The sequence below is a fragment of the Balaenoptera borealis genome (assembly GCF_965194805.1).
Source record: "Balaenoptera borealis genome assembly, chromosome: 17".
NCBI classification, from domain to species: domain Eukaryota; kingdom Metazoa; phylum Chordata; class Mammalia; order Artiodactyla; family Balaenopteridae; genus Balaenoptera; species Balaenoptera borealis.
This window is the reverse complement of record NC_138876.1, coordinates 18,786,611-18,811,012: the sequence shown is the minus strand read 5'-3', so window position 1 is coordinate 18,811,012 and position 24,402 is coordinate 18,786,611. Positions and strand designations below refer to the sequence as shown.

The following is a 24,402-nucleotide window of genomic DNA, read 5'->3' as shown; positions in this document are numbered from 1 at the left end:
GCTTTTTTTGTTCGGCATATACATTTCGTGTTTGTGCTTGATATATATACTTGTTAGGTATATATGTTTATAATTTTTGTATCTTCCTGATGGATTGAACCTTGTGCATTATAAAATGTCCTTTTCTTCAATGCTCACTTTGTCATAAGCCCACGTGTAGGGGTCCAGTTTCTGGACTTTTGATTCTGTTGCGTTGGTCTATATACCTATACTAATACTAATACTACCACCATCTCATAGACTATAATAATAGACTGTAGCTTTATAATATGTCTTTTAGACCTTTGTTGTTGTTATTTACTATCGAAAACACTTAAGTGCCTGAGAGAGATTCATCTTACACTTCTTCATTTGTACTCTTCTGAACTTCAGTTTACATATCTAAAACTAATGTCTCCTTTGCAAATGTAACGTAAGCAAACTCCTGACCTAGTTCTTGGCACCTAAGTAACCAGTTATTAATAGTAAATGTTGTTCAATCACTAATTAATAGAAGTTATTTTTTTCTCATTGAATTTTAGAGCTGAAAGGTGCTTTAAAGTCTCTAATAAATATACATTTTTTTGCAGCCCAAACGATCAGATGACGAACTAATGCTTGGAGAAGTGAAACAGCATGTTCAAAATGATTCAGCTCTTTGGGTGCAGAGCTGAGACTAGAATTTCTCTCCTGACTCCTAATCCAGTGCTTTCTCCATTGCTCTATACTTAATTTACCCTTGGGGAGATCCTCACTGGGGAGGAAGGAAGGAAGGAGAGAATGAGTGCGTCCCTGGAGATACACTTTTTAGGAAGTCTGTTTTTGCTGTGAATAAGCCAAGCTTTATAGACAAGTGAAGGGTGCCTCACACTGAACTTGGCAACACGCATGCTGTGTTGATCACCTGATACCAACTTTCTCACCCACCTACAGAAGACAGATGGTATATTGAATCTTCTGCTGTCCTGTTTCTATTGTGAAGCAAAGATTGCAACAACAAAAAGGGAATGTGAATGGAATTGGTAATGCCAGTTAAAGGCACAGATTAGGTGATGTAATCACCATGACAAATGGTGTGCCTTGGGGGAGTTTGCTGGCTGAATTATATGCAACATTGTTACCAGGGGTAATTATACAATCCTCTATTTGTGTTATGTCCTTCCTCCTGGAACCTTTAAAATCTTCATTCAGGAATCATTAACATTCACCTCACTCTAGCAGAAGAGTTATAAATAAACATGGTTTTTAAACTTTGGTTGAGGATAATAAGACCTGCCAGGTCTAGCCCAGATGTAAAGATTAGCCTGAGTTATTCTTTTTTTTAAATTTATTTATTTAATTAATTTCTTTTTGGCTGTGTTGGGTCTTCGTTGCTGTGCGCGGGCTTTCTCCAGTTGCAACAAGCAGGGGCTACTCTTCGTTGCAGTGCATGGGCTTCTCATTACAGCGGCCTCTCTTGTTGCAGAGCACGAGCTCTAGGTGCTTGGGCTTCAGTAGTTGTGACACGCGGGTCTCAGCAACCCTGGCTCGCGGGCTCCAGAGCGCAAGCTCAGCAGCTGTGGTATATGGGCTCAGTTGCTCCGTGGCACGTGGGATCCTCCCGGACCAGGTGTCAAACCCGTATACCCTGCACTGGCAGGCGGACTCTCAACCACTGCGCCACCAGGGAAGCCCAGAGCCTGAGTTATTCTTAAAAGTAAGAAATGCCCCCTTACCATTCTCCATCGTTTTCTTCCCTGATAATGATGATGATGAAGTGAGCATTGTTCCATTTTTCAAGGATCATAGAAGGAAAAATCAAATGCAGTGTTCTTAAGAAACTTCATTGTGTGTGAGAGGTGCTTAGATACCATACTGAGGTTTTTATCCATGTGGTGTCAGTGCCAATTTTAGGGGAGCTGATTATCTATTACTTAGGAGGCAAGGTAGCCTAGGGCTTAAGTATACAAGTTTGGAGTCAAAATCTGGGCTCCACCACTTACTAGCTTTGTGAACTTGGGCCAGTTACTTTATTTCTCTGTACCCTCGACTGTGAGATGTCAATAATAATAACAATAATAATAATAATCATACCTGCCTCATAGGGTATGTTGGGAATTTTATATGAGAATACACATGTAAAGAACTTTGGAAAAATATTAGGTGGTCCCGTTAGCAATTAGAGCACTGCCCATGCTGACTGGCAAGTTGTAACCTGAGAAGTGGTCCAGGAATATGGATCAAATGGCTAGGCTTTCCCAGGGTGGATAACAAAGAAAAGAAATTAAAAATTATCCGTAAAAAGATAGTTCTCTATTTAAATATTTATGCTATTGCTTTCACAGCCTCTTATGTCAGATTATGAAAGCCATGGTGTATGATTTGGAGCAAGGTTTAAAGAAATAGGAACAATCAAAATATACCTTTTTTCTTTCTAAACTTCAGCAGCTTCCAAATATTTCTTAATCTACTCACGACATTTGTTAATCTGGTTCACCCTCCGTCTTCTTTTACTTTGGATACTTTGGCTGTCAAAAAGCCTCAAGCTTCATTCTCAGCAGGTCTGGTTGTGGGCTGTATTTGCCACATTAACAGTTGACATTGGTGGCTCACACATGGCTTTAAAAATATGTGTGGTAACAATGGCAGCAGGTTTGGTTATTTGGGGTATTGCATTTTGAGCAATTTGGATATTATCTCTGATAATAGTTCTAAACTTAAGCATTTTATACATTGTTATTATCAATTTTAAAGTCTAGAAGATAGCAAAATTTGGCTCTAAAAATGAAATAGACTTCAGGCAAGTAATAATTATAATAAAATCTGAAATGTCAGCCCCCTTCTTGTATTTGAGGTGGTTAATTCTCAAACCATAGAATGTATTATCATAATACTAACAGGAATGGGATGAGCATATAAACTAACTTTTGGTACAAAAAATTCTGGTGGATACTTTACAGCATTGGTTTTTCAACATTGTGCTGTAGCAGAATCACCTGATATGCTTAATGAAAGTGCAGATTCTTGGGACCCACCCCTGAAAAGTCGGATTTGGTAGGTCTTGGGTAAGATCTGAGAATTCACATTTTCAACAAGCCCTCAAAGGTGACTTATATTTGCAGTACAGTTTGAGAGCCACTGTTTTATATTTGGATACACTTTTCACTTAGGCACTGAACAGTGAAAATGGTTTAAATAATGTTGACTGAATGTGTAGCTGAAACTTCTAACATGTAACTGGCTCAAAATAAGCTTCCTCATTAATTAGTGCATTTCCTGTCATAAGTAGCATTCAAGTAAGATAGGTTGGTTGCCTGGCAAGGATTTGTAGAGGAGAGTTCTACTTTCAGTGGGAGCTCGATTAGGGTGATCTCTAGAATACATCTGAGGGTTCTACTTGATTAAGAATTTAAGTATTAACTTGCCCTTAATATCTTGGTTCTGCTTTCTGTATCATTTGATTGGACAAGCTTCCGTCTCCTACTCACCAGGACTCAGCCCTTCCTGATTATTTTCTGTATCTGTCTGGGTCTATCTTTTTTCTCCTTATGACTCTTTCTGTCTCCGACATTTTATCCGCCTTGGTCTCTGTCTTGCTAAATGTTTTATTATTTTCAGGGAAAGCCTGAAGCAGCCTTACCTTCCAATCCTTCTTTCTCCTTCAAGATCAGAAAGAAAAAAAAAAAAAAAAACCAGAGAAAAGCTAGAGTAGCTTTCACATGAATGCAGCCATTTCAGGGATGCAAGTGACTTGGTGAATACAGATTTCCATGGCAGTGAGAAGACACTTAGGTAATCATAGGTGTAGTGTTTCTCCTCAATCTCACTCCCACTTTGGTTGAAACAATCAAATGACTGTGATGGAATTCCAGCCATACAAGAACTGATGTGCAATTGCATCATCCCACAGGCACTCAATCTGTTCAGAGGGTTAGTGTACATCTGCCAGCACTGGCTCAGGGAGAGGAATTACAGGCAAGATTGTTTAGTCGCTTTCGCTCCTTATCAGGAAGGAGCCTGGAGTTCAGCCTAGGTGTTTATCCCAATGTGATCACACCCTGAAACGTATGAGTCCTGCCTCCCTCTTCCTGTTAACTCTTATTGGACCTACTCTGGGTTTTAGGCCTTTTCTTCACTGCCCGGATGCTCAGAGACATCACTTACCCATGACTTATGAAGGCTTGGTTCTTCCCTTTCATTAAGGATAATGTCCTCTACATCTCTTCTTTCTAAAGTGAAGGTACCCTCCTTTTTGTAGGAGACGAGTTCAGAGCAGCTATAGGAGCTCATGACAGCTCTTTTCAGCGAACTTGGGACATGAGGAAATTGCATTCAAATCTTTGAAAACAAATCTGACAAAGATAATTATAAGCAGAAGAAAAGCATCACAACCTCACTCGAATTCTCATTATCCCCTCTGGGTGGTGTCTAAGTCCCCCACCCCAGAAAGGAGGTAATAGGTATCTAAGGTAGGTCTATTCAGAGGTCATCACATGTTCTGTGTGTTTGTGCTTTTTAATATAGTAGAGAAATAATTTTCCCCCAGGCCGTGTGCTTCCTGTTGTTACTTGGGTGTTGATTTTCAGAACATAGTGTACCATAGATGCTAATTCAAAGTCCATTAAAACTGAATACATTACATAGTAATACCTGCATTTCTAGATCATTTTGCACATTTTTAGTAACAGGATATTAGAACTGCTGGAACCACAGCAGTTGTTGGGACCACTTAGGGAGAGATGATGTCTTTCTAACAGCCTGACTCTAAAATTACTACCTTTAATATAAGCATGAAAAGTGTTTGAAATGCCTTTTTTTTTTTTCTTGCCTCATTCACGGAAAAAAATTGAAATAAATGTCTCAATTTACATATTGTTGAGGATTTTAAGTGACACAAAAAGCAGCCCAACCTTAACTGAGTAAAAACCTTCTTAATGAAGTTGGAAGAGCCTAAACATCAACACCACAAGGTATTTGAGCGAACCCAGACTGTTTAATTAACAGTTAAAGCCAAGAGAGAAAACACTTGTTTTCCACTATTCTTTGCATTCCTCAGAACTTGCATATTGTACTTTATAAATTTGTATTTATGTCAGGCTGTAGAGTCATGGAGTTCAAATTCCAGATGAGGCACTTAGTTGTGTGCCCTTGAGCAAATAACTTAACCTCTCTGATATTCAGTTTGTTCTTAAGGATTGTATTGATGAGCATGGGTTGCCAGTGACAGAAACCAGCTACCATTAAAAAAAAGAAAGAAAAAGAAATTGATTAGAAGGATATCAAGAATGTAAGGGAATCAAAGGCAGGTCTAGAGAACTAGATGACCTATGATGGGGTTCCATCCTGATAAACCCATTGTAAATTGAACATATCTGTAAGTCAAAAATGCATTTAATACACTTAACCTAGGGAACATCATAGCTTAGTCTATCTTATTTTAAACATGCTCAGAACACTTATATTAGCCTACAGCTGGGCAAAATCATCTAACACAAATCCTGTTTTGTAACAGAGTGTTGACTATCTCTTATAATTTATGGAATACTGTATTGAAAGTGAAAAACAGAACAGTTGTAAGTGTATCGATTGTTTACCTTGTGATCGCCTGGCTGAGTCGGAGCTGGGACTGGCTTCTTTCACTTAGCAGAATGTTTTCCAGGTTCAGCCATGTCGTAACATGTAGTTGGTTCCATTTTATTGCTGAATAACATTCCATTGTATGGATATACCAAATTTTATTTCCCCTTTCATCAGCTGTTAAACATTTGCGGTCCATCAGTTTTGAAGCACCAAGCCTTCCTCTCTTAAGCTCTCTCTCTGGTGGCCCCAGATCAGGGATCACAGACTCAAATGTCTCTCAGCTAGTTGTAAGAAAAATAGGAAGTGGTGAGGACCACGCAAACGAGAGAACGTGTGCCCATCTAGAAAGGGAGCCATTGCCAAGTGGCCATCCAGGCCTGGTATTGTTAGATCTTCAGATTGTTCCAGAGAAGCCAGAATCTAGATTTTTATGTGAAAATTTTCTAACTTTTAAATGTTGGTCAATTGAAACCAACACTATGTGGGAGAGAGAGAATACAATTCTGGTCGAAACTAAATGCTGCAGGTGATCCCTGAGTGATGCAGAGACGTCTCATCTTCGGGAGCCTGTGAAGGGTTAGCTAGAGTGTGAGCTTACCAGGCAACTTCTGCACTCTCCTTGGGCAACACAAAAAGGCTGTTCATCCCTTTGGAGAAAAGAAGGACCCGTCTAAAGTCAACACTCTGGATTGGGTGGGGGTGGAATTCCTCTCATTCTTTGGCTCAAGAGCATGCTGGAGTAGAAAACACAAAACTCCAGCAAATGTCTACATTGAATTTGTGCTAAATTGTCCTGCAAATTACACTTGTAGCCTGTTTCAGGGTGGATTCGGACCTGCATGTGTGACCTTGATTCTGACTACAACTTCAACCATGGTTGAGAACTGCTGATTCTGTACAAGATGTGCTCTGATGGAAAAAAAAAAAATTGCCCTCAATTCATGGTGACAGATTTGTGGAAACAGGGAAAGAAAAACAGAGGTCGGTGTCCTTATGTAGAACGACACCATAGTATTATAAGTTCGGGAGTGGAAAATATTGGGGCTTCTGACAACAGCGAGTGTTTATTGAGTAAATAACCACTGTGCTTGCCACTGTCCACTTTCCATTCTGTTTTGCATGTGACCTTGAAAAAAGTGGGTGTTTTTAAAGGGAAAGAAGTTCATTGAAGCTAGTATTGGTGTAGGGCTTGATATTTGCAAAAAGGTTTTCAATTCATTAATTTGAACCTGTGAGGATAAGCATTTTTACCTAACTCTCTTTTGTAAATGATGTCATTGAGGCATAGAGGCAAATGACTTTATTAAGATCATCCAGGGAATTCCCTGGCAGTCCAGTGGTTAGGACTCCTCGCTGTTAGGCAGTTAGGACTGCCGAGGGCCTGGGTTCGATTCCTAGTCGGGGAACTAAGATTCCCACAAGCTATGCGGCCAAAAAAAAGATCATCCAGCAAAGGAGCCTAGGACTTAAATCCATATCATTGGATTCCAAATCCTTCATCTTTTCCACAGATACACAGCTGCCCTTTTAATACGTTCTACTTTTGGTTTATCTAAGTAATCGGTACAGATATCTTTAGACTTAATACAGTATTTTATGTATTTTATTTCATACTTACATTGAAAATATAACATGTAATTTATATTTCATATTAGTTATATTTCATATTTGTTATATTTGTTAATATGGTGTCTGAGTTTCTATTGATATTGCCCGCTCAGAAAACAATAAAAGGAAACAGTGATTTTCAGGTGTTTTAGTATTTTCACATTCTTTGTGTTGTCAACACTAAATTAATTTATTAATAAATAATTGGGAGCAGGTGTGCACCTTAATTCTTAAGACATTACACTTAAAGAAGTATGATGATGAGAACAACAGATATGGGACACATTGTTACCGAATTGGTTGGATGGACCCCCACTTGGGCCCTGGCCCTGGCCAGAACCCCCTGCCTCTGCAGGGAAGGTTCTTTGTCCGTTTGGATTCCACAGCCAATAACAAAACCGACGCTGAGACGGAAACAGCACAAGCTTTATTCAGAGGCCAGAGAATGGAGAATCGGGAACTTAGTTTGCAAATCACCTTCTCACCAGACTTGGGCTGGGATACCTCTGATAGAGGGGGGAGGGGTTAGGGGGAGGGAATTCATTACTTCTCCGAGAACAGGGGTGTAGTTTGCTCAGAACTGGGGCAACATCCCTTTTCAGTCCTAATACGGATTCCTCTTGTTGTTGTCATGGCAATTGTCAACTGTCATGGTATTGGTGGGTGTGTCATTTAGCATGCTAACATACTACAGTGAGTGTATAATGAGGTTCAGGGTCTCCTGAAGGTCAGGTCTTCTGCCATCTTGGATTTGGCTTGTTCTAATCAGTTCTGGTGGGTTCTTGTTTTTCTCTTCTGGTGGTTTCCTATAAGATAACGATAACACTTCTCCACAGCTGCAGTGTTCCCTTAAGGAAGGGGGTGGGTTAGAGCTCGAAGCTAACAGCCATGATAACAACTTCATTAACTTAATCAACCTCAGCCATCTCCTTTCCTCCCCCTCTCTCCAACTTCTGTCCCTTCCCTTTTGTCTTGTTTTCTTTTTTTTTCTTTAATTAATTAATTAATTAATTTTAATTTTTGGCTGTGTTGGGTCTTCGTTGCTGCGCGTGGGCTTTCTCTAGTTGCGGCGAGCAGGGGCTACTCTTCGTTGCGGTGCGCAGGCTTCTCATTGCGGTGGCTTCTCTTGTTGCAGAGCACGGGCTCTAGGTGCGTGGGCTTCAGTAGTTGCAGCATGCGGGCTCAGTAGTTGTGGCTCACAGGCTCTCGAGCACAGGCTCAGTAGTTGTGGCACATGGGCTCAGTTGTTCTGCAGCATGTGGGATCTTCCCAGGCCAGGGATCGTGTCTCCTGCATTAGCACGTGGATTCTTAACCACTGAGCCATCAGAGAAGTCCCCTTTTTATTTTCTTATTTTCCCAATAAATGAAGAAATAATTTATAGGAAGCCAGAAATCCTTCAGGCTCAATCCTAATTGTGCTTTTTTTGCTTAATACATTATTCATTCAGTTCATTCAACAATGAATATTTATTGATCATTTTATTTCATCTCCTATTGCTGCTGTAACAAAGTAACAAACTTGGTAACTTAAAACAACACAAATTTATTATCTTATAGTTCTGGAGTCAAAGGTCTAAAATAAAGGTATCAGTAGGTCTGCATTCCTTCTGTAGGTTCTGAGGGGAGAATCCATTTCCTTACCTTTTTCAACTTCTAGGGGCCACCTGCATCCCTCAGCTCCTAGCCCCTTCCTCATATCACTCTTGCTTCTGTTGTCACATCTCCTAATTGTGCCTGTGACTTTTTGGTCTCCTTCTTATAAGTACCCTTGTGATTACATTGGGCCCACCTGGATAACCCCTATGTTAAAATCAGCTGATTAGCAGTCCAGTTCCATCTGCAACCTTAATTCCTTGTCGCCATGTCAACTAATATATTCACAGGTTCTGGGGATTAGGACATGGACATCTTTGGGAGGTGCGGGTATCATTCAGCTCACCACCAGTGCCTACTGTGTGCCAAACACCTTACAGATTTATATTCTGTTTGATTCTGTTTTGCTGATTAGAAGTACGTATCACCGACAGCTGGAGATCTGTGTATCTCTCCATTTCTCTGTTTGAGTGACATAAACAAATCATTCCTGTCCAGTGTGCACTCTTCAGACACACAACAGATATACCATCTGTTAATCTGTGTCAGCTAAATGGAAACTACCCAGCATCTGATGCCACCACCAACCTCAAGAGAAGGCCCTCTGTTTGAGGCAGTAGCTGTGATCAGTATTATGTTCACTATGACACATCCAAAGTGGCTGCTCATTACTGAATAATGCTTTTAAATTTTTTATTGTAATTATCTGTCCTATCATAGGTAAACTAATACTCAGTTTAAAAGCTGACCTTTGTTGGCCTCATCCATTTTCGTAAGTATGGGAAATAGGGAAATGTGTGGAATTTATCATCTCAACTGGGACACCATTCAGGTGAAAGGAGAAACTATTAATAATCATGCAGGAATAATAGGTATAAAAGAAGACTGTTTGGGGAACACGAGGACATAGAATCTCCCTATAAACTGAGTCCAAATGAATGGTAACAGCCACAAACACTGTGATTATGAAAAAGTATTGAGTACCCCATAGGTTCAGAGCACTGGAGTAGAAGCTTTAACGTCCTTGACCTCATTTAATTCTTACAACAATCTTAGAAGGTAGATATTATGATTATTAATCATCCCTATTTTAGAGCTGAGGGAAATGAAGCTCAGGAATTTAAATACCTAGCTTAAGCTAGTAAGTTGCTGAGTTAGGATTTAAACCCAAGGTGGTAAAACGACAAACCAAATGCTTTTTCTATTATACTGCCTTCCAGGAAAAGTATAGTTTCTTGGAAATTGTTAAATTGCAGTTGCTGGCTGGGTACACTTGGGTACCAATGTAGGACGTTACCTGTTAAAGATGCACAATGTCTTTATTCTAGGTCTATGAAAAACCAGGAGCTCTAAGAGATGCTTTTATTTTTCTTTTAATATGCATAGTTTATTTTTTTTTAATTTTTATTGGCGTATAGTTGATTTACAATGTTGTATTAGTTTCTGCTGTACAGCAAAGTGAATCAGTTATACATATACATATATCAACTCTTTTTTTAGATTCTTTCCCCCGTATAGGTCATTACAGAGTATTGAGTAGAGTTCTCTGTGCCATATAGTAGGCCCTTTTTTTTAGATTCCACATGTAAGCGATATCTCATGATACTTGTCTTCCTCTGTCTGACTTACTTCGCTCAGTATGAGAATCTCTAGGTCATTCCATGTTGCTGCAGATGGAAGCGCGGAGTCCTAACCACTGGACTGCGAGGGAATTCAAGAGATGCTTTTTTCTTTGTCCTTCCTTCAGGTCTGTCAGTTCGTCGTCTCTGTAAATGGGCTTAACGTGCTGCACGTTGACTACCGGACGGTGAGCAACCTGATTCTGACGGGCCCACGGACGATTGTGATGGAGGTCATGGAGGAGTTAGAGTGCTGAGAGGGCAGCCCTCCCAGCCCATCCCATGGCCTGCAGAGGATCAAAGGCAGAACAACACAAAGCTCTGCAATGACAAGACTTCTGTATACCTGGATGGCTTTGGACATACAGATCTTTTCTCTGTACATACACATCTTAATTTGAGTTTCACACACTGTTTCCCTGTTGAATGTGGAAGAACCGGGTAATACATCTTTTTTAAAAACAACAACAACAAAAAAACGACTTAACATCAGTGTAGAAAAAGTTTGAGAAACAGAATTTTTTTTTACATAGTAGCATTGCCTTACTCAATTTCCATTTGTAGTTCTCATCCATTGTTTTATATCTTAGTTTGCAGAAAGTTGTTGAAATGCTTCTCTTGCCAAAACAGTGATGTGCTAAAATCCCCTTCACAGGAGTCAATAAAGTAGTTTTTACAGACTTTAAGTTGTACTCTCACCAAATGAGCATGGAACTGTTTATTAGAGGATCTAGATTTCACCAAATTTCAAATTAAAACAACATCCAAAGGAATAGTACTTGTTAATTAGCATTTTGAAGGTTGTAAATCATTCAGTGCTTAAAAGCCATCCAATTTTTGACTTTTTCTTAATTCCTGCCTTTAGTATCAACTTTTCACTTAACATGTGTTTTCAGTTATGGCGTTGGTCAAAAACCAAAAACCTTATGATGGTATGGGTGGGGTAGATAGGGAGATAACTACTTAAAACTATGTGCTCTGTTTTCTTTCTGAGCCTACATCATTTTGTTCTATCAGTCAGCAACAGCAGCTTTCTAGAAATAATCCTGAATATGTTGAATGTCAAAACAGACAAGTTTGTATATACACATGTAATTCAAAATCACGCCTCTGGCAAGATTTCACTTTGAAGTTGTCCCTTTTTAGGTGAAGTATTCTAGAACTTGGCCCATATATGATAAAACTTGAAACTAAATTGCCTTATTGGCCTGAATTTTCACTAGCTTTCTAGTGTGACATATTCTAAGGACATGACATGTTGCTTATTTGGCAGGATTATTTTTCACCAAAAGCAACTTCTTGTGTTGTAACTCTTCAGCTCACTTGTATATATGTGTGTTTCTTTTTTGTTCTCAAAGAGAATGCATTTTGGGGCTTGGTGTATAGAGGAAGCTCCTCAAAGTGCCAAATTAGGGAATCAGGGAATGCTCAATTCCTCTTATTTTCATATAATACATTCTGAACGACAAGGTTACTTTCTGATCATGTAGTAACAAAATATGAATGTTGTACCTTGGCCATTTTTTGGTGATAGGTTATAATGTAATGGTACTGGTGGAATGGACATACCGTGTTAAAGATACCACATATATATGTTTCTGGTAGTCCAACTTTTCTGATCTGTAGCTTTCGTCAGAGAACAGGACTTCGAAGTAATATAGGATGGCTAACATTAATACTGTCGATCTACATTTGAGAAATATTATCATCTCCGTGTGTATGTGCGTTTAAACTGTGTGCCAGGCTGTGTGCTATGGCACTTTACATACGTGCTCTCTTTTAATATTCATCACAACCCAGCAAGGTTGGTATTATCTCCCCCCCCCATTTTTCAGACTTGAAAAGTAAGTCTGAGCAAGTTTTAAAATGGTCTCAAGTTCACACAGTTGCAAGAACTACTAAGTGATGGAGCCTGGATTCAAACACAAGTTTATCTAATGCTAAAGCCCATGTTACTCCCTCTCCTACATTCCCCAGCCTTTCCGCACGTGGGGACCTTCCGTTGAGGGCTTATCCTGTACCCAGTGCTGTGCTAAAACTGTACATTGCCTGTCCTCACTGACCTGTGAGGTCAGTGTTGTCATCTCCATTTTACAACTGAGGAAACGGACTCATAAAAAGGTTAGTCATATACCCAAGGCCACACAACTAGTAAGTGGGAAGCCTTATCATTAGGCTTTAAAAAAATGTATAACATCTTTAAAGGATGAGTCCTAAATGCCTCCTGTCTGCATGTATTCATTAACTGATGAAAGAAGGAGGAATGCCTTTCGGGAATGGCATCTTCTTCTTGCTGCTACCTGTCCTTTTTATGCATGTCCCAATGCCCATTGTCTTGGACCTTGGCATAATACCACTTCCTTTCAGCCAGTCTAAGCACCAGAGAGGCATCTGCCTTTATTGACTTCACACAGCCTCCTGCCTGTGAAATTTCTTTGATTCAGAGAGTGGCATTGATGTCTTTGCTCAAATGAACACTAAGGTGAAGGAAGGAGGGAAGGAGGGAGGGAGGGAATGAAGAAGGAAGGAAGGATGGATGAAGGGAGGGAAGGAAGGGAGGGAGGAAGGAAGGATGGATGAAGGGAGAGAGGGAAGGGAGGGAGGAAGGGAGGGAGGGAAGGAGGGAGGGAGGGAAGGAAGAAGGAAGGGAGGAAGAGAGGGAGGGAAGGAAGGAAGGGAGGATGGAAGGGAGGGAGGGAGGGAAGGAAGAAGGAAGGAAGGAAGGAAGGAAGGGAGGAGGGAGGGAAGGAGGGAGGGAGAGAGGAAGGGAATAAAAGCAGGAAGGGAGGATGGAACTGATTCCTCCTTTGACTCCCATCACCCTTAAAGTCCAAATGCCAGAGAATTCTATTTAAGGCCAAGAGAGCTTCACCTTAGCTATAGTCCCAGCCCACCCCTGGCATCCTCACCCTGTAGTTAAAGTGAATGCTCCACTCCCAAAAGGGCCCCGGTCTAGCTCCCTGCAGCCTTTGCCCATGCAGTTTCTCCTCCCTGGAATATTATTCTTTCTCCTTCTTTGCCTGGAAAAATCTGTCTTATTAATTCCCCTTAGGTATTCTTAGATATTACCTCTGAGAAATCTTTGCCAGCAATCTAGCTCTGGGATTGATGCCCTCCTCTAAATTCCCACGGACCCCTATACACCACCCTCTTGTGATGACAGCACTGATGACATTTCCTTTGAAATTGTCCCATTACACGTGTGTCTCCCTAACTACACTCTAAGCATCTGCAGAACAGGAACTGTGTCTTGCTGCCCAGGCAGTCCCTTCATCTAGCACAGTTCCTAACACAGAGCAGTATGTCAGCTATCCATTGCTGTCTAGCGAATCAACCCAAAACACACCTTATAACACTACTTATTTGCTCATGATCCTGTGGGTTGGCCTTTTGGGCAAAGCTCTTCTAGGATGACCAGCCACAGCTTGATGTGGAACGGGTTGAGTTCAAACAAACATCTGTGGTCAGGGAGCGTGTCGATTGGGGGCTGGCTGATTGTGGATGGCTTTGTGCATATATCTCGCTGTTGGCTGGGGCGTTGGCTGGGGTGCCTCAGTTCACTTCACGTGGCCTTTCCCCGTAGCTAGCCCAGGCTTTCTCGTTAGGCCTCATGAGATCAAAGAGGGGGAGCATGGAAACTGCAAGACCTTTTGTGGACTTGCTTGGAAGTCACACAGTGTCACCTCCACAGCATTTTGTTGGCCGAAGCAAGTCACAAAGCTAGCCCAGAACCAAGAGGCTGGGAAACAGATTCTTCCTTTTGATGGGAGGAGCTGCAAAGAATCTGGCCATTTTTAATCCACTAAGACTAGGTACTCACTATTTTTTTGAATAAAGGACCAAAAACTTACCTAGTTACTGAAAGGCTTCAGCTATCCAGATGTAAATTACTGACCAACCACTGGGTAGAAGTCCAACAGTTGTGAATAAAGCCCCACGCCTAATGAAAACTAGAGTCAGAAAAATCCTGAAATAACAGTGCTGCGTGGAGCCACGGAGAGCACGGTTTTTATTCTTTGCACTTTGCTGAGGTGTGGAGTGGTCAGGTGGCATGCCCATACTCATGAGGCTTGTTGGGGCCAGAGCCTAGGCCAAACACCAGCCTCCCGCCCTCCAATCCTATGTCCTTATATAGCCTCCTGCAGTGGAGGGTAATGCCGTGAAAATAGGCCTTTGGCTTTGGATTATTCATAAAATGCAGTTGTGCCATGTACCTGTGAAGGTGAAGGACACATACTTTAATTAACTCAGGCCTTGAGTTGTTAAATCATATCATTAAAAAATAAATATTTTGTGTGATATTTTGACAGTTGAACAGCTTTAAAATTTAGAAACTCCATTCCTAAATGTAACACCAAGAATGATTCTAAATTAACAGTACGCAGTATTTCTAAGAGCTTTTATTTCCTACGTATGTGTGTCTGTGTGTATTGGTGTATTGTGTGTGAGAGTTCACTCATGGAGAATCCCTGAAATGGCTTACTTTGTTCCTAGAGAAAACACTTTTGGTTTTTCAGGTGTTTGTGTAAGGTGTCTGTGTTTTTGTGATAGAGACAGACATCATTTTTCGTTAATTCTTTAGCATAGGATTTGAAAGCCATGTTGGTTAATTCTGCTGTAGAGAGAAAAATGCAGCTGCCTTTTGGGTTGGTTCTATAATCTGATGTTTTCTTATTAATCTCTGATAAATAATTGTATAAATTGATACATTTCTAGTTGAGAAATGTTGGGTAACATGAAGAAGATATCCATGTTTGAGTAGACTAGATACGATCAACTTCACACTACCTTATAAAAGGTGAATGCATTGGAGTGGTAGCAATTAATAATTTAAAAATCATTGCTTTCAGGCCAGAATTGAGTCTCACATTTCCAAATACTCATTACTTTCAAATATGTTGTGAAAATAATCTGCTTTTAAGATCTACTTGAATGATGTTGACTATTCTCTCCCATTGAATATTAATCCTGTTTCATTTTGGTTATACATGATCAGAATAACTCTAGAACATTTCAGTTTTGCAAATTGGTTGGAGTCTATTGGTGTCATTGACCATGGTTTTACTCATTTAAGGCAGAATTTCAGGTGTAATATGTTTGTCCTCAGTTCAATACCAAAAGGACAAATCTGCAGTGTACCAAAAGGAAGTTCATCATCAAAGTTAGTATATGGTATTGTCAAATGCATTAATATATGTACTTAATATATATGTTTATTTTTAAATTAGGTTGAAATTTATTTTCTCCATTTCTTAAAAATTATAGCAAAATACTTAAAATTATAATATGAAAATAGACAGTATAGCATGAAATAAATGTTAAATTTTTAAAACAATGACTTTAGGGTTCCAGCTTTTTCTGTCTTTTAGAACAAATTAGCCATTTTTTTAATCCTAAGAAAGGGTTGCATTGTAAAGCTGATCTACTACTAACCTATCAGAGAAAACACATGGGACTCATATCTAATTCTCTAATGTAGCCAAAAGTGCCATTTGTAAAACTACTTAATGATGGATGTTTTCTGAAGCTCTTTTGCCTGGAAAAAGAAAAAAAGTGCATTAAAAAGCTTTTCCTGTAGTGTATTTGATTTGGAATCATTTCCTCACTACACAGTTACTGATGAGTGTTATGGAATAGTCTATATGGAAATATGCTATGTCGTTGTTTACTATTTTGAGAGAATGTTATTTTTTTGCTTTTTAGTTTTTTTCAACTAATTAGGAAATCAGTTACACAATTCAGTATGTGTAGGGTAGAAGTATGGAGGTGAGTGGTTATTCAGACTACACGCAATATTAACCAAAAGGACTTTACATTTTTCTCTCATTTATTCATTTATTCACTTGCTCTTTCATTCATTCAAGAAACCTCACTGAGGACCTGTGTTTTGCTGGACAGTATATATAGGCCCTGGAAGTATAAAACTGAGTAGACCGGACCCTGGATTCAGCTCATCCTTCAAGAGTCACCTCTAGGCCTGTCTCCTAGAAGACTTCTCTGCATGGAGAGGTGGGAATATGAAATCCTGGGTTGATACGGGTGTTTTAACACCACAAACCACCATCCAACCCCAGAACCAGAACACTGACAACAACTTATATTTAAACTGTTGTCTCCTTCCCAATCCTGTCCCCCACTTTCCCTTACCCAAGGAAAGCACAATGGCAAATGTTGAGTTTACCATTCATTCTCTTGTTCTTTTTTTGGCTGCGCAGCAGTGAAAGCGCTGAGTCTTAACCACTGGACTGCCAGGGAGTTCCCCACTGTTCTTTTTGTTCTTAATCATTGTTTAGGTTTTTTAAAAAACGAACTTTATTAGAAGAACATCAAGTTTTATATAAACTTCTGGGACTCGCTTGTTTTCATTCAAGATTGTATTACTAAGATTCTTCTAGATTTTTGTATGTAGTTGTAATTAATTCATTTTTTACAGCTTCATAAATTTCCAGAGCACAAATTATTTGTCTGTTTTCTTGACAATGGGCATTTGGGTTGTTTCCATTGTTGTTGTTGTCATAAGTAGGATTACTATGAACATTCTGATATCATCTCCTGGGTACAAGTGTAGGAGTTTCTCTTAGGTATCCACAAGAATTTCTGAGTCATGGGAAATGTGAATACTGACTCTACAAGATCACATGTAACTAGTTTGCAAAGTGGTTGAACCAATATAGTTGCCCATCTGAAATATAAAAGTGATATATGTTGATCAGTATCTTCTCCAACACCTATATTCTGAAACTTCGTAATTTTTGTCAAATGTTTATTTGGTCAATGATATTGAGAATTCTAATTTGCTGCAAAGTTCATAAAGTTTAAAGCACAAAAAATGTAAGAAGTCGTTTGTGATCCTAACTTAGTATATCAATGTCTTCTTTACACCCAGGATGTCTTTGAAACTTTTTACCCTACAACAACTCTGTGATTTTGATGAGACAAGGATTACTGGAAGCCATATAACATCTTCAAAACCACACAACAAAGAATTTATTAAGCACCTACTATGGGCCTGTCACTAAGTCTTTCCCAAAGAGCAGTAAATAAGAAAGGTCCCAGTCCTTATGAAGTTTATATATTCTTGGGGGACTATAAGGAGTTCTGCACCCAGTTCCGTTGTGGGGGGTTCCTCCACCACCACCAAGCAATGCTCCAGCACCAACGAGGTGTCCTATAATTCAACCTAATTCTGACACTATCTACCTGGATACAGCATTAGATTCCACAGTTTAAGGGTTCAGACCTACAAGACTCCCCCTCCCCTTCATTTCAGCTGCCAATTGCAAGCCCAGGTTATCACCTGTGCTTCTGATTGAATGGATCAGAGGTTCTCATGAGCCTTTCCTTGTGTTTCCTAATTTGCTAGAGTGGCTCACAGAAAGCAGAGAAATGTTTTACTTATTAGATTACTGCTTTATTATAAAAGGATATAACTCAGGAATGGACAGATGGAAGAGATGCACAGGGAATGGTATGGGGAAAGGGCATGAAGCTTCCATGTCGTCTCAGAGCATGCCACTCTCCCTAAATCTCCATGTGTTCAACAACCCCAAAGCTTTCCCAGCCCCAATCTTCTTATTTTTTATTTATTTTATTTCATTTAATTTTTTAATTTTTTAATTTATTTTTTTATACAACAGGTTCTTATTAGTTATCTATTTTATACATATTAGTGTATATATGTCAATCCCAATCTCCCAATTCATCCCACCACCACCACCACCCCCCGCCTCTTTCCCCCCTTGGGGTCCATACATTTGTTCTCTACATCTGTGTCTCTATTTCTGCCCTGCAAACAGGTTCATCTGTACCGTTTTTCTAGGTTCCACATATATGCGTTAATATACGATATTTGTTTTTCTCTTTCTGACTTACTTCACTCTGTATGACAGTCTCTAGATCCATCCACGTCTCTACAAATGACCCAATTTCGTTCCGTTTTATAACTGAGTAATATTCCATTGTATATAGGTACCACATCTTCTTTATCCATTCGTCTGTCACCCAGCATTTAGGTTGCTTCCATGGCCTGGCTACTGTAAATACTGCTGCAATGAACACTGGGGTGCATGTGTCTTTTTGAATTATGGTTTTCTCTGGGTATATGCCCAGTAGTGGGATTGCTGGGTCATATGGTAGTTCTATTTTTAGTTTTTTAAGGAACCTCCATACTGTGCTCCATAGTGGCTGTATCAGTTTACATTCCCACCAACAGTGCAAGAGGGTTCCCTTTGCTCCACACCCTCTCCAGCATTTGTTGTTTATTTTCTGATGATGCCCATTCTAACTGGTGTGAAGCAATACCTCATTGTAGTTTTGATTTGCATTTCTCTAATAATTAGTGATGTTGAGCAGCTTTTCATGTGCTTCTTGGCCATCTGTATGTCTTCTTTGAAGAAATGTCTATTTAGGTCTTCTGCCCATTCTGGATTGGGTTGTTTGTTTTTTTAATATTGAGTGGCATGAGCTGTTTATATATTTTGGAGATAATGCTTTGTCGGTTGATTCGTTTGCAAATATTTTCTCCCATTCTGAGGGTTGTCTTTTTGTCTTGTTTATGGTTTCCTTTGCTGTGCAAAAGCTTTGAAGTTTCATTAGGTCCCATTTGTTTATTTTTGTTTTTATTTCCATTACTCTAGGAGGTGGATCAAAAAAGATCTTTCTGTGATTTATGTCAATGAGTGTTCTTCCTGTGTTTTCCTCTAAGAGTTTTCTAGTGTCTGGTCTTACATTTAGGTCTCTAATCCATTTTGAGTTTATTTTTATGTATGGTGTTAGGGAGTGTTCTAATTTCATTCTTTTACATGTAGCTGTCCAGTTTTCCCAGCACCACTTATTGAAGAGACTGTCTTTTCTCCATTGTGTATCCTAGCCTCCTTTGTCATAGATTAGTTGACCATAGGTGCGTGGGTTTATCTCTGGGCTGTCTATCCTGTTCCATTGATCTATATTTCTGTTTTTGTGGCGGAACCATATTGTCTTGATTACTGTAGCTTTGTAGTATAGTCTGAAGTCAGGGAGCCTGATTCCTCCAGCTCCACTTTTCTTTCTCAAGATTGCTTTGGTATTCGGGGTCTTTTGTGTTTCCGTACAAATTGTGAAATTTTTTGTTCTAGTTCTGTGAAATATGCCATTGGTAGTTTGATACGGATTGCATTGAATCTGTAGATTGCTTTGGATAGTATAGTCATTTTCACAATGTTGATTCTTCCAATCCAAGAACATGGTATATCTCTCCCTCTGTTTGTATCATCTTTAATTTATTTCATCACTGTCTTACAGTTTTCTGCATACAGGTCTTTTGTCTCCTTAGGTAGGTTTATTCCTAGGTATTTTATTCTTTTTATTGCAATGGTAAATGGGAGTGTTTCCTTAATTTCTCTTTCAGATTTTTCATCATTAGTGTATAGGAATGCAAGAGATCTCTGTGCATTAATTTTGTATCCTGCTACTTTACCAAATTCATTGATTAGCTCTAGTAGTTTTCTGGTGCATCTTTAGCATTCTCTATATATAGTATCATGTCATCTGCAAACAGTGACAGTTTTACTTCTTTTCCAATTTGTATTTCTTTTATTTCCTTTTCTTCTCTGATTGCCATGGCTAGGACGTCCAAAACTATGTTGAATAATAGAGGTGAGAGTGGACATCCTTGTCTTGTTCCTGATCTTAGAGGAAATGCTTTCAGTTTTTCACCATTGAGAATGACGTTTGCTGTGGGTTTGTTGTATATGGCCTTTATTATGTTGAGGTAGGTTCCCTCTATGCCCACTTTCTGGAGAGTTTTTATCACAAATGGGTGTTGAATTTTGTCAAAAGCTTTTTCTGCATCTATTGAGATGATCATGTGGTTTTTCTCCTTCAATTTGTCAATATGGTTTATCACATTGATTGATTTGCATATATTGAAGAATCCTTGCATCCCTGGGATAAATCCCACTTGATCATGGTGTATGATCCCTTTATTTTGTCGTTGGATTCTGTTTGCTAGTATTTTGTTGAGGATTTTTGCATCTCTATTCATCAGTGATATTGGTCTGTAATTTGCTTTTTTGAAGTACCTTTGTCTGGTTTTGGCATAAAGGTGATGGTGGCCTCATAGAATGAGTTTGGCAGTGTTCCTTCCTCTGCAAATTTTTGGAAGAGTTTAGGAAGGATGGATGTTAGCTCTTCTCTAAATGTTTGATAGAATTCACCTGTGAAGTCATCTGGTCCTGGACTTTTGTTTGTTGGAAGATTTTTAATCACAGTTTCAGTTTCATTACTTGTGATTGGTCTGTTCGTATTTTCTGTTTCTTCCTCATTCAGTCTTGGAAGGTTATACCTTTCTAAGAATTTGTCCATTTCTTCCAGGTTGTCCATTTTATCGGCATAGAGTTGCTTGTAGTAGTCTCTTAGGATGCTTTGTATTTCTGCAGTGTCCATCGTAACTTCTTTTTCATTTCTAATTTTATTGATTTGAGTCCTTCTCCTCTTTTTTTTGATGAGTCTGGCTAAAGGTTTATCAATTTTGTTTACCTTCTCAAAGAACCAGCTTCTAGTTTTATTAATCTTTGCTATTGTTTTCTTTGTTTCTATCTCATTTATTTGTGCTCTGATCTTTATGATTTCTTTTCTTCTACTAACTTTGGGTTTTGTTTGTTCTTCTTTCTCTAGTTCCTTTAGGTGTAAGGTTAGATTGTTTATTTGAGATTTTTCTTGTTTCTTGAGGTAGGCTTGTATTGCTATAAACTTCGCTCTTAGAACTGCTTTTGCTGCATCCCATAGGTTTTGGATCATCGTGTTTTCATTGTCATTTGTCTCTAGGTATTTTTTGATTTTCTCTTTGATTTCTTCAGTGATCTCTTGGTTATTTAGTAATGTATTGTTTAGCCTCCATGTGTTTGTGTTTTTATGTTTTTTTCCCTGTAATTGATTTCTAATCTCATAGCATTGTGGTCAGAAAAGATGCTTGATATGATTTCAATTTTCTTAAATTTACCAAGGCTTGATTTGTGACCCAAGATGTGATCTATCCTGGAGAATGTTCCTTGTGCACTTGAGAAGAAGTGTAATCTGCTGTCTTTGGATGGACTGCCCTATAAATATCAATTAAATCTATCTGGTCTATTTTGTCATTTAAAGCTTTTGTTTCCTTATTGATTTTCTGTCTGGATGATCTGTCCATTGGTGTAAGTGAGGTGTTAAAGTCCCCCACTATTATTGTGTTGCTGTCGATTTCCTCTTTTAGAGCTGTTAGCAGTTGCCTTATGTATTGAGGCGCTCCTATGTTGGGTGCATATATATTTATCATTGTTATATCTTCCTCTTGGATTGATCCCTTGATCATTATGTAGTGTCCTTCCTTGTCTCTTGTAACATTCTTTATTGTAAAGTCTATTTTATCTGATATGAGTATTGCTACTCTAGCTTTCTTTTGATTTCCATTTGTATGGAATATCTTTTTCCATCCCCTCACTTTCAGACTGTATGTGTTCCTAGGTCTGAAGTGGGTCTCTTGTAGACAGCATATATATGGGTCTTGTTTTTGTATCCATTCAGCAAGCCTGTGTCTTTTGGTTGGAGCATTTAATCCATTCACGTTTAAGGTAATTATCGATATGTATGTTCCTATTACCATTTTCTTAATTGTTATGGGTTTGTTTTTGTAGGTCCTTTTCTTCTCCTGTGTTTCCCACTTAGAGAAGTTCCTTTAGTGTTTGTTGTAGAGCTGGTTTGGTGGTGCTGAATTCTCTTAGCTTTTGCTAGTCTGTAAAGCTTTTGATTTTTCTGTCGAATCTGAATGAGATCCTTGCCGGGTAGAGTAATCTTGGTTGTAGGTTCTGCCCTTTCATCACCTTAAATATATTGTGCCACTCCCTTCTGGCTTGTGGAGTTTTTGCTGAGAAATCAGCTGTTAACCTTCTGGGAGTTCCCTTTTATATTACTTGCCGTTTTTCCCTTGCTGCTTTCAATAAATTTTCTTTGTCTTTAATTTTTGCCAATTTGATTACTATGTGTCTCGGAGTGTTTTTCCTTGGGTTTATCCTGCCTGGGACTCTCTGCGCTTCCTGGACTTGGGTGACTATTTCCTTTCCCATGTTAGGGAAGTTTTCAACTATAATCTCTTCAAATATTTTCTCGGGTCCTTTCTCTCTCTCTTCTCCTTCTGGCACCCCTGTAATACGAATGTTGGTGCGTTTAATGTTGTCCCAGTGGTCTCTGAGGCTGTCTTCATTTCTTTTCATTCTTTTTTATTTATTCTGTTCTGCAGCAGTGAATTCCACCATTCTGTCTCCCAGGTCACTTATCCGTTCTTCTGCCTCAGTTATTCTGCTATTGATTCCTTCTAGTGTATTTTTCATTTCAGTTATTGTTTGTTCTTTCATTCTTCTAGGTCTTTGTTAAACATTTCTTGCATCTTCTCGATCTTTTCCTCCATTCTTTTCCGAGGTCCTGGATCATCTTCACTATCATTATTCTGAATTCTTTTTCTGGAAGGTTGCCTATCTCCACTTCATTTAGTTGTTTTTCTGGGGTTTTATCTTGTTCCTTCATCTGGTACAAAGTCCTCTGCCTTTTCATTTTGTCTATCATTTTGTGAATGTGGTTTTCATTCCATAGGTTCCAGAGTTGTAGTTCTTCTTACTTCTGCTGTCTGCCCTCTGGTGGATGAGGCTATCTAAGAGGCATGTGCAAGCTTTCTGATGAGAGGGACTGGTGGTGGGTAGAGCTGGGTGTTGCTGTGGTGGGCAGAGCTCAGTAAAACTTTAATCCACTTGTCTGCTGATGGGTGGGGTTGGGTTCCCTCCCTGGTCGTTGTTTGGCTTGAGGTGACCCAGCACTGGAGCCTACCTGGCTCTTTAGTGGGACTAATGGCGGACTCTGGGAGGGCTCACGCCAAGGAGTACTTCCCAGAACATCTGCTGCCAGTGTCCTTGTCCCCACAGTGAGGCACAGCCACCCTCCGCCTCTGCAGGAGAACCTCCAACACTAGCAGATAGGTCTGGTTCAGTCTCCTATGGGGTCACTGCTCATTCCCCTGTGTCCTGCTGCACACACTACTTTGTGTGTGCCCTCCAAGAGTGGAGTCTCTGTTTCCCCCAGTCCTGTCAAAGTCCTACAGTCAAATCCCACTAGCCTTTAAAGTCTGATTCTCTGGGAATTCCTCCTCCCATTGCCGGACCCCCAGGTTGGGAAGCCTGACATGGGGCTCAGAACCTTCAATCCAGTAGGTGGACTTCTGTGGTATAAGTGTTCTCCAGTTTGTGAGTCACCCACCCAGCAGTTATGGGATTTGATTTCATTGTGATTGTGCCCCTCCTACCATCTCACTGTGGCTTCTCCTTTGTCTTTGGTTGTGGGGTATGTTCTCTGGTGAGTTCCAGTGTCTTCCTGTTGATGACTGTTCAGCAGTCAGTTGTGATTCTGGTGCTCTCGCCAGAGGGAGTGAGTGCATGTCCTTCTACTCTGCCATCTTCAAGAGCCAACCTTTTGATTTTTTTTAAATGGAGGTTTCATTACACAGGCATGATTAATAAAATCTTTGGCCATTGGCAGTCAATTCAACCTCCAGTCCCTTTCCCCTCCCCAGAGGTCAGGGAGGTGGGATTCAAAATTCCAACCCTCTAATCACATGGTTGGTTCTTCTGTCAACCACCTTTAGGTGTGTGTGGTAAGTCACCTCATTAACATAACACAAGACACCTTTATTGCTCTCGTCACTTAGGAAATTCCAAAGGTTTTAGGAGTTCTGTGCCAGAAATGGGACAAAGGCCAAATATGTCTTATTATGAATCACAACATCACAGAGACATAGAAAATAATTATATAAATAAAATAATTCTTTTTAGATGGGGGTAAGTCCTAAGAGGTAAATGAAACCAGATGGGGTGATAGAGAATGACCAGGATTTCATGTGGTGGTTAGTGAAAACAGCTGCCACATTACTCATTTCCAGTGGGGCACCTCTCACATGATGGTCCATGTGGACAGCGCCCCCTGGAGTTATGCAGTGCAACAGCCCTGAGGGAAAGCTTCTACACACTTGATGTTTTGAGTGAATG

The 24,402-nt window shown here is 39.6% G+C and overlaps 1 protein-coding gene across 4 annotated transcripts in view; it reads left to right on the top strand.

Moving 5' to 3' along the window:
* Positions 1-24,402, top strand: part of DEPTOR (DEP domain containing MTOR interacting protein) — a 196,361-nt gene that overhangs the window by 136,880 nt on the left and 35,079 nt on the right. Inside the window, exons 11-12 of one of the 4 annotated variants that reach the window (XR_014236527.1) lie at positions 6,361-6,519; positions 10,489-10,504. The exons of 1 other annotated variant lie outside the window; for it this stretch is intronic. Coding sequence is in view for 1 of the 3 variants with exons in the window: in XM_082364389.1 (XP_082220515.1) it covers positions 10,489-10,617 (129 nt within the window). In the remaining 2 variants the exon portion in view is untranslated. Of the gene's footprint in view, positions 1-6,360; positions 6,520-10,488; positions 11,042-24,402 lie in introns of those variants that run through there. 2 more of the 4 variants (XR_014236526.1, XM_082364389.1) reach the window with 2 other exon arrangements.